Below are 10,859 nucleotides of genomic sequence, written 5' to 3'. Positions count from 1 at the left end.
TCCTGCTAGGACCAGGACTTGGACATTATAATATGAGAGAAAGGAATTACGATGAGCATTTTGCATCAGGTGTCAACAGTGGGGTGTTCTCAGTGAACAATAGGGACATACGGCATGCATACCACTGGCCTACGTGCTTCTTAAGAAACAATATCAGAGGTGGAAACTAAATCTTTATTTCTACATACTTTTCATCCATTTTCTCAAATTATTATGTAGAGCCAGTGCTTCATTAACAGAACAAAAGATGGGCAACACCAGACTGGAAAGGGGACATGGTCAGTGCTGCTGCTCTAAGTTTCTCCGTGGTCTCAGAACTACTCGTCTGGTGAAATTGCGTGATCACTGCTGTGAAAAACTGACCACAGCAGTCTAGAATAAGCTCTCCAAAGCCATTAACACTTGTCTGAGCAGCAGGTGGAGTGAAACGGTAGAGACAGAGGGATCCTACTGCACCTCATGCATTTCCTCCTCCACAAGAAACACCTGTGAAGTGCCTCAAAGGAGTTAGGGTGTGTTCCTCTAAAAAGGTGACATGGTTGATAGCCCAACTTAATTGCCTCTATACCAGTGCACACAGCGTGGGTAACAAACCGGAGGAGCTGGAAGCCACTGTGCAGCTAGCAAGCTATGATCTAATTGCTGACATTGAAACATGGTGGAATAAATCGCATGACTGGCTATAAATATTCAGAAGGGACTAGCAAGGAAGGAGGAAGGGTGAGGGTGTTGGCCTCTGTGTAAAAATAATTGCACAGAGCTGCCTTTGAAAAACAGCAATGAACAGGTTGAGAGCTTATAGGTAGAGATCAGGGACTAAGCCAACAAAGGAAACCTTGCAGCTGATGATTACTACAGGCTGCCCTATCAAGGGGATTCTGTTGACAAAGCATTCTTACTTCATACTTGCAGGCTCTGATCCTGCTGGGAGTCTTCAATCACCCTAACATCTGCTGGAAAAGCAGCCCAGCAAGCTGTAAACAACCCAGGAGACTCTTGGAGTGCACTGAGGATAATTTCTTAATCCAGGTGATAGACAGCCCAACCAGAGGAGAAGCATTACTAGCCCTGTTGCTTACCAACATGGATGAACTAGAGATGTCAAGATTTGCAGCGGTCTGGGCTGCAGTGATCATGCCCTGGAGGAACTCACAATCTTGAGGTATATGGGCCAGGTAAAGAGTAGAGCCAGGACACTGAATTTTAGGAGGGCAAACTTTCAGCTGTTTAAGGAATTAGTGGATGGGACCCCCTGGGCAACTGCCCTCAGGGATAAAGGGGCTGAACAGAGCTGGCCTCTCTTTAAGGACATATTTCTTAGAATGTAAGAGCTCTCAATTCCCATGTGTAAGAAATCAGGAAAGAAAGGCAGGAGACCAGCAAGGCTGAGTAAGGACCTCTTGGTCAAACTAAAGTGTAAGAAGGAAATCCACAGGCAGTGGAACCAGGGATGTGTACCCTGGGAATATAGTGAAGCTGCCCAGATACGTAGGGATGGGATCATGAAAGCTAAGGCATAGTTGGAGCTGAATTTGGCAAAGGATGTGAAGATAATAAGGGCTTCCACAGGTACATTGGTCAGAAAACAAAGATTAAAGAAAATGTGCCCCTCCAAATAAATAAGACAGGAGAACTAGTGACAGCCATCATGGAGAAGGTTGAGATACTCAACAAAATTTTTGCCTCATTTTTCAGTGGTTTTCTCTCTTCCCACATATCTTGAGCCTCTGAACCTCAAGGCAGGGACTGGGGTAATGAAGTCCTCCACTGAAAGTGAAGAGCAGGTTTGAGACCACCTGAGGAACCTGAATATACATAAGTCCATGGGACCCGACAAGAGGCATCCCAGGGTCTTGAGGGAACTGGCTGATGTAGTTGCCAAGCCACTGTCCATCATGTTTGAAAAGTCATGGCAGTCAGGTGAAGTCCCCAGTGACTGGAGAAAGAGAAACATCACACCCATTTTTAAAAAGGGTAAAAAAGAGGACCCTAGGAACTACTGACCAGTCAGCCTCATCTCTGTCCCCAGTAAGGTCATGGAACAAATCCTCCTGGAAGAAATGTCAAAATATAGGGAAGCCAGCAAGGCTATTAGAAAGCCAACATGGCTTTACCAAGGGCAAATCATGCCTGACTAATCTAGTGGCCTTCTACAATGCATCAGTGGACAAGGGAAGAGCTATGAATGTCATCTACCTGGTCTTATGTAAGACCTTTTATACAGTCCCCCACAATACTCTTGACACTAAATTGGTGAGATATGGGTTTGGCAGATGGATTGTTAGATGATAAGGAATTGGCTGGATGGCTGTGTCCAGTGAGTTACAGTCAATGGCTCAATATCTAGATGGAAACCAGTAATGAGTGGTGTCTCACAAGGGGTCATACTGGGACCAGTACTATTTTTATCTTCATTAATGATGTAGACACGGGGATTGAGGACACCCTCAGCAAGTTTGCAGATGACACCAAGCTGGGTTGTGCAGCTGAGTCACTAGAGGGAAGGGATGCCATCCAGAGGAACCTTGACAGGCTTGAGAAGTGGGCCGATGTGAACCTCAGAAAGTCCAACAAGGCCAAGTGCAAGGTCCTACCCCTGAGTCAGGACAATCCCCAGTATCAATACAGACTGGGGATGCATGGATTAAGAGCAGCCCTGCAGAGGAGGACTTGGGGATAGTGGTGGATGACAAATTGGTCATGAGCTGGCAACGCATCCTTGCAGCCTAGAAAGCCAATTATATCCTGGGCTACATAAAAAGAAGCATGGCCAGCAGGTGAAGGAAAGTGATTCTGCCCCTCTACTCCACTCTCATGAGACCCCACCTGGAGTATTGCATCCTGTTCTGGGGTCTGCAGCACAGGAAAGACGTGGACCTGTTAGAGCAGAGGAGGGCCACAAAAATGATCAGAGGTCTGAAACACCTCTCCTATGAAGAAAGGCTGAGAGGGATAGGGTTGTTCAGCCTGGAGAAGAGAAGGTTTTAGGGACATCTTATTGTAGCCTTTCAATATATAAAGGGGGCTTATAAGAATGACGGAGAGAGACTTTTTACTAAGGCCTGTAGTGACAGGACAAGGCGCAATGGTTTTAAACTGAAAGAGGGTTGATTTAGATTGAATACAAGGAAGAAATCCTTCACTATGAGGGTGGTGAGGCACTGGAACAAGTTTTCCAGAGAATTTGTGGACATCCCATCCCTGGAACTGTTTAAGGTCAGGCTGGATGAGGCTTTGAGCAACCTGATTTAATGAAAGATGTCCCTGCCCACAGCACAAGGGGTGGACTAAACGATCTTTAAAGATCCCTTCCGACCCAAATCATTCTGTAATTCTGTGATACCTCAGCTGAACAGTCTGTTCTGTACCTCAGCATGAAAAGGAGACACAAAGGGATACAGTGCTGAGAAAATGGTGACTGCTAGCCACTGAAACATAGCACAGGAAAAAATGACAAATGAAGAAAATGGGTGGCAGCTATGCAACAGTTTTGTACAGTGATGAGGAAGGCATTTGGAGCAAGTGCTGGTGCTCTTCCCTGCTTTTCACACTCGTCCAGAACAATTCCACTACTACCCTCAGGGTACGCTTCACTGAGGGTAAGCTCTGAATATGCTGCTTGTGGAGCAGCTGTCAGAACTGTACAAATCAAATGCCCAGGGAGGCTGGTGTGACACTAGTTTCAGATTGGATCACCACGTTGTTGCAATACTATTATCAGACTGGGGGTGTTGAATATTCCTTTGCTTGTCTTTGCTGCAAAGCATGAAACTAAAAATATGTTTGCCCTTTGTAATGTTGAGGAAAGAGACCCTTAGTAAGTGTAAGCAGCTGATGGTAATTGCAGTCCATTGGTGTTTGGATAAGGTCAAGTATTTCGTTTTGAGTAATGTTTGAACATTACACTCATACTTGAACAGTTCTTCAGAAGCTGCCACATCCACACAATGCACATCCTAATACCCAGAATAAATCACAAAAGGAAAATACAACAGTACAAAGTCAACAATAAGCTGCAAGAGTGCTTTTATTAAGACAACAAAATTCCACTAAACAGACTCAGTCACTATAGCAATGTCTGCTGAGCATGCAAGGTATCAAATACAAGCTACTGTTTTGCATTTCATCCTGAAGACTAGTGCTTAGCTTTTGTAAATGGCGTAGCTCCACTGAAATCTATAGGCAAATCTCTAGTCCTGTCACTTTCAAGCACTTCAGAACTGTAAGTACTAAAAACTAGAAATACATTTATAGTAAAATAGCTTGTCCTTCCACTGTTCACAGAGGGAAAACACATTATATATTTGAGAGCAGGCTGACGAAAAGTTAAAAGACTCCTACATAATAAAAAGCTCATGGTTATGTTCATCAGACTCTAAGACTGCAAAGATAATTTGCAGTTTCACTAATGAATTGCAACAAAATGGGTCTTCTATTATATGGGGATCTGGTAACTGATATTTCAGCAAAAAAAAGACAAGGCAAAGATTTTAACTCCTTACGGATTCACTTGAATCAAAAGCAGAATGCAGATGATCATTCTGGAATGTATTGATGTACTTAAAAAGTGTATATATAACCTCCAAGATCAATCTGTTTGACCTTTTACAAAGCATAGAAGTCCTTTACCCAGTAATCTTATTACCTAACAGAAATTGGAGTAGGGGGAAAGAAAAGCAGCTTTCCAATGCTATTCTGTACCAAAAAAATCAGTACCTGAATGGTATGGCTTGCAGGATCTTGCAGCCAGGCAAAATTCAGCTCAAATCTATAACTATTCTGTTGCAATTGGTGTGCTGACACTTAGGTGGGCAGCACACTCTGTGGCTTGACTGCAGAATCACTGTGGTCTAATTAAACAGAACACGTAGGTACCAATTGACTTATCTGGAAAAACATGGGCTGCCAGCAGCAAAAATAGTTGTTTTTTTTCCACTGTGTCCTTGTTGATTAAACAATTTACAATCAAATCTCATAACTCATGCTGAAGAACACTCTGAGTAGGTTAAGCCCCAGATTCACAGTGCCTTGTCTTTATCTGGTGGTAAATCCAACACTTCCTCTCCAGCTTCTGTATACTTAAGGCATTGCGCAATTAAGTCTTCGGCATTGTCACAGCTCAAAGTTTCAACCTCACCTTAAGTAAACAGTGAGTTACAAACTGAAAATGAGATTTCTCTAAGGGTTTGCTGATTTACTTCCTGGAACATTTATAGAAACATGCAGCTTGTCAATAGTAATGGCACGAGTGATGCTAGGGCAGGCACAGAGAAACGAGGCACAGTGGGAGAGCCAAATCTTGGAACTTGAGAACCATGAAGTCTTTTTTTTTTCCCTTCTATTTTATCCATGGTAAAAACCTGCCAAAATTCACTTCAACCTGGAACTGCAGTCACAAATAGATCTTCGGACACCATGGAATAGCCAGATTGCTACAAAAAATTAAAAAAAAAAAATTAGGGGGCATAGAAGCATTTTATATGCAACATTAACTTGGAAGAGCCAGTATTGCAACCAGTCGTGACCACCACTGTGAAAAGTAACGAAAGCCAAACGCTGAGTGAAGACATGTTCCAACTAGAAAAAATAAAAATGAAAATAATCATGATTGAGACAGTTAATCAACTACCTTCCAGAAAAAGTAAATACTTAGGAAAGAAGACCTGAGTAGTTCCAGCATCTAAAAGGAACCCTTAGCTGAGAATCCAACATTATGTATAAGTGTTAGGAGCCTGACCATATTCTTTATGCTACAGTCTCATTGCACAACTCCAGAATTCCCATTGCTGTCAAGTATTGCAATCACCCGTGACCACTCAGGAGAGCAGAATGATGAATGAAGACAAGCCATTATTCTCTCTGTAGAGAGACTCAGAAGCTTTACATATAGGTTTTAATTTAATGGACCTAGATATGCCCTTTATGCTGGATTACGGCTCCCTGCTGGGACTGTATCAGTGATGGAACTGTACAGCTGCTGGAGCTGTACGAAGGAGCTCCGGGTACTTTCCCTTTGTGCCCCCAACAGACAGTCCTCCCGAGCCTTTGGAAAGCAATCAGAGCATCACCCTCACCTACAGTGATCGCCTAGGAGCTGCCCACAGATAACTACAGAGGGTAATCTCCTTAATATAAGACATGGGGAAATAGACAGTGACTATTCAAGCCTTTACAAGCAGAAAGCTGGGATACAGTCTTCCCTGTCTTTTCTCTGGGATATATATTAAGTGTAATTGTACTTAGTGAAGCAAACTAAACTATCTGCAAATACCACCATGATAAGTCTATGAATTTCCTGTGGTCGTGGCAGCTGCATTATCACATATGAGACCTCCATCAGGAAAGAATTGGTGACTGACTCTGGTAACAATGTCAAATAAGCCTGCTCCCAGGAACAGAATTGGATCAGATCTGCAGTAAACACCCTGGAGTTGTGAAGCAATGTGAGGAGTTCTTTTTCAGCAAGCCAGCTGTCTCACCTATCTCTCCTCCTCTTAAAAAGACAAACATACAAATGGTGGTGAGCAGCTAGAACACGCTAATTTTACAGAAAAAGTACTGAATCCTGTGGTATTCTGGAAAAGTGTCAGACCCCCAAGTTGCAGAGGCAGAATGTGTGGTAGTGATTAACACTCCTCAGAACTGTCTTTTCAGACCCTCTGCAGGCACTTGTAAGCGCTGCCTATGCATTATCATTATTTCAAGCTTTTTATATCTAACATCCCACTGTTTTCTTGAAAAACATCCCCTCAAAAAAAAAAAATTAAACCCAAGCTTTTGCAGAAAAGGATAACTTCTGAAGCAAATTAGCTTCTGAAGCAGATTTATAAAGAGAGTGGTAAAGTTTCTCTCCTTTATTATACTAATCCATGATCCAAAACCAAAAGTGATATGCTTTTTGTGGAAATGTCTATTGGTGTTCTTCTAAAATGGTGTGTCATTTACTCTGAAACTGAAGTCATGAAGGAAGATGAAGAAGAGAAGGCTGTCTTCCTCCTCTGTAGTCTACAAGATTTGAAAACAGGCAAGAACAGTAGGAATTTCATTCTTACTTCTATGACCTTCACCCACAGCAAACAGAACAGGAGGTTCAAATATCCTTAAATAGAGTATGCTCACCTGCAAGTGCTTAACCATTTCATGTAGAGATAAACAGCTAAAAAAACTAACTGATCATAATTCAGTACTTACATCTGGTAACCTGAAAATCACTAATCATAGAACACTTGGTAGCTGAAGTTGTCAGACTTGATTCTGAAGTTGTATCTTCCCATCTTTCGCTGGTACTGGAAAATGAGAAGGCTCACAAGTCCCAGCACAAAACCAAACACAGCAAAGGCAATGAGGATGATGTATCCAACTCCCATCCCAGCCTCCTTCTCTCTCTTCAAATTGGGTACTAAAAAAACAAAGGGTGAAAGAAAAAAGCTTTGACATTCCTAAATCTTTTCCTGAGGTAACAAATTTGCCAACAGATTAGCCAACATGCATGCTGAAGCACAGAGCTGTGATACAGAAATGAATCAGCCTTTTGGGGAGGGTGATTCTCATGGAAAGGTCTGTGAGCCACAGTCCGAGTTCTCTTTTTAAATACAAGTGTAGAGTCCCTGCAGACATTAATGTGATGTGTCTTTGGAATTTGACTCTACAATTTTCTGTTAAAATAAGAATTAAAGGATCAGCATTTTTGAAATGCTGATTTACTTTCAGAATGACCCGAGAGGTGAAGAATTCTCCCATCTTAATCCTGCCCCTATTCATCTATGATTATTAAAAACCACTTCATTTGCTTTTATCTCATATGTAACACTTCTTTAAACACAAAGTATTTAGGGAAGGATTCGCCATGTGTGCTGGGTCTCTAAGTTCCCATTCTGGTCAGCAGCAATCTGGCTGGCGCAGTCAGTGGAGGCGGGTGAGTCACACTGAAGTGGTCAAAATGGGCTCAACTCTGTTGCCTAAGCACAGGCACCTAGTGCCACCTGAGAAGACTGAGACTGTCTACAATGTCTGCCCAGGTCTGGCAGAAATGGTATGGGACCTGCAGGACATCTAAAGTTTTTCGAAACAGCACCCAGACACTGAAGCAAAGGAAAAAATGGGGCACCATGGGTTGTGAGCACTAAATGCTTATGAGTGGGCAAGAATCAAGTCCCTTGTTGTCAGCTGTCTCCCTAGGCTCCACTGACCATTGACAGAATGTGTTCGCCTGGTTCACATGTAGACACTTCCATGTATTTGTCCAAATCCGCAAGCAGAATCCCCTCTCCCTTTAAGATTATGGATCTATTCATGTTAGTGTGCTCTTGCACACTTCTAACTCATTTTTGCAAATGCTTGATGCACCTACAAAAATCATAGAATCACAGACTCATAGAATCATTAAGGTTGGAAAAGACCTCTAGGATCATCAAGTCCAAACACCACCATGCTTCCTACACAATGCCCTGAAGTGCCACATCTACACATTCTTTTAACACCTCCAAGGATGGTGACTCCACCACCTCTCTGGGCAGCCTGTTCCAATGCCTGACCACTATTTCAGTGAAGAAATTTTTCCTAATATCCAATCTAAACCTCCCTTCATGCAGCTTGAGGCCATTTCCTCTTGTCCTATCCCTTGTTACTTGGGAGGAGACTGACACCCACCTCACTACAACCTCCTTTCAGGTAGTTGTAGAGAGCGATAAGGTCTCCCCTCAGCCTCCTCTTCTCCAGACTAAACGACCCCGGTTGCCTTAGCCGCTCCTCATAAGACTTGTTCTCTAGACCCTTCACCAGCTTCATTGCCCTTCTCTGGACATGGTCCAGCAACTCAGTGTCCTTCTTGTACTGAGGGGCCCAAAACTGAACACAGCATTCAAGGTGCGGCCTCATCAGTGCTGAGTACAGGGGCACGATCACTGCCCTACTCCTGCTGGCCACACTGTTCCTCATACAAGCCAGGATGTTGTTGGCCTTCTTGGCCACCTGGGCACTCTGCTGGCTCATGCTCAGCTGGCTGTCAACCAGCAACCCCAGGTCCTTATCCGCAGGGCAGCTTTCCAGACACTCTTCCCCCAGATTGTAGCGTTGCATGGGGTTGTTGTGACTGAAGTGCAGGACCCGGCACTTGGCCTTGTAAAACCTCATACAGCTGACCTCAGCCCATTGATCCAGCCACTCCAGATCCCTCTGCAGAGCCTTCCAAACCTCAAGCAGGTCAACACTCCCACCCAACTTGGTGTCATCTGCAAACTTACTGAGGGTGCACTCGATCCCCTCATCCAGATCATTGATAAAGGTATTAAACAAGACTGGCCCCAAAACAGAGCCCTGGGGAACACCGCTTGTGACCAGCTGCCAACTAGATTTGGCTCCATTCACCACAACTCTCTGGGCTCAGCCAACCAGCCATGTTTTCACCCAGCAAAGAGTATACCTGTCTAAGCCATGAGCCACCAGCTTCTCTAGGAGGATGCTGTGGGAGACAGTGTCAAAGGCTTTACTAAGGTCCAGGTAGACAACATCCATAGACTTCCCCTCATCCACTAGGTGGGTCACCTGGTCATAAAAGGAGATCAGGTTGGTCAGGCAGGACCTGCCTTTCATGAAGCCGTGCTGGCTGGGCCTGATCCCCTGGTTGTCCTGCACGTGCCTGGTGAGCTCACTCAGGATGAACCACCCCATAATCTTTCTCAGTACCGAGGTCAGGCTGGCTGGCCTATAGTTCCCCAGATCCTCCTTCTGGACCTTCCTGTAGATGGGTGTCACACTGGCAAGCCTCCAGTCATCTGGGATTCCCCTGTTAACCAGGACCGCTGATAAATGACAGAGAATGGCTTGGCGAGCTCTTCCGCCAGCTCCCTCAGTACTCTTGGGTGGATCCCATCTGGCCCATAGACTTGTGAGCATCCAGGTGGCTCAGCAGGTCGTAAACTGCCTCCTCCTGGATTATGGGGGGGTTTATTCTTCGATCCCTCCCTGCCTTCCAGCTCTGCAGGCTGAATATCCTAGGGATGACTGGTCTGCCTATTAAAGACTGAGGCAAAGCAGGCATTAAGTACCTCAACCTTCTCTTCATCCTCGGTGGCAATGTTTCCCTCTGCATCCGATAGAGGATGGAGATTCTCTTGTGCTCTCTTTTTGTTGCTATGTAATTGTAAAAACATGTTATGTTGTCCCTTACCACTGTGGCCAGATTGAGTTCTAGCTGGGCTTTTGTCTTCCTAATTTTCTCTCTGCGCGACCTAAAAAGATCCCTGTACTCTTCTTGAGTTGCCTGCCCCTTCTTCCAAAAGTGGTAAACTCTTTTTTTTTTTTTGCTAAGTCCCAGCAAAATCTCCCTGTTCAGCCAGGCCTGTCATCTTCCCCACCGGTTTGTCTTGCGGCACTTGGGGACAGGCTGTTCCTGTGCCTTTAAGGCTTCCTTCTTGAAGAATGCCCAGCCTTTCTGGACTCCTTTGTCCTTCAGGACTGCCTCCCAAGGGACTCTCCCAACCAGTGCCCTGAACAGGCCAAAGTCTGACCTCTGGAAGTCCATGGTAGTGGTTTTGCTGACCCCAGTTCTTACTTCACCCAGAATTGAGAACTCTTATCATATCGTGGTTGCTAAGCCCAAGACGGCCTCCGACCACCACATTTCCCACCAGTCCTTCTCTGTAAACTGCAGGTCAAGCAAGGCACCTCCTCTGGTAGGCTCACTTAACAGCTGTGTCAAGAAGTTATCGTCCACACACTCCAGGAACCTCCTAGACTGTTTTTCCTCTCTGCTGTGTTGTATTTCCAGCAGATACCTGGTAAGTTGAAATCCCCCACAAGAACAAGGGCTACCGATTGTGAGACTTCCGCCAGCCACTTGTAGAACGCTTCCTCTACTT

General features: G+C 44.6%; 1 protein-coding gene across 1 annotated transcript in view; it reads right to left on the bottom strand.

The window, feature by feature from the left end:
* Positions 1-4,009: 4,009 nt before the first annotated feature.
* The window catches only part of UMODL1 (uromodulin like 1), a 56,422-nt gene continuing 49,572 nt past the window's right edge, over positions 4,010-10,859 (bottom strand). Inside the window, exons 22-23 of the mRNA XM_064444305.1 lie at positions 7,192-7,399; positions 4,010-5,577 (exon numbers count right to left, since the gene is read on the bottom strand). Coding sequence (XP_064300375.1) covers positions 7,212-7,399 — 188 coding nt within the window. The 3' untranslated portion in view covers positions 4,010-5,577; positions 7,192-7,211. The remainder of the gene's footprint in view (positions 5,578-7,191; positions 7,400-10,859) is intronic.

Source organism: Phalacrocorax carbo, chromosome 1 (assembly GCF_963921805.1).
Source record: "Phalacrocorax carbo chromosome 1, bPhaCar2.1, whole genome shotgun sequence".
Taxonomy (NCBI): Eukaryota; Metazoa; Chordata; class Aves; order Suliformes; family Phalacrocoracidae; genus Phalacrocorax; species Phalacrocorax carbo.
This window is presented reverse-complemented; position numbering and strand designations above follow the sequence as displayed.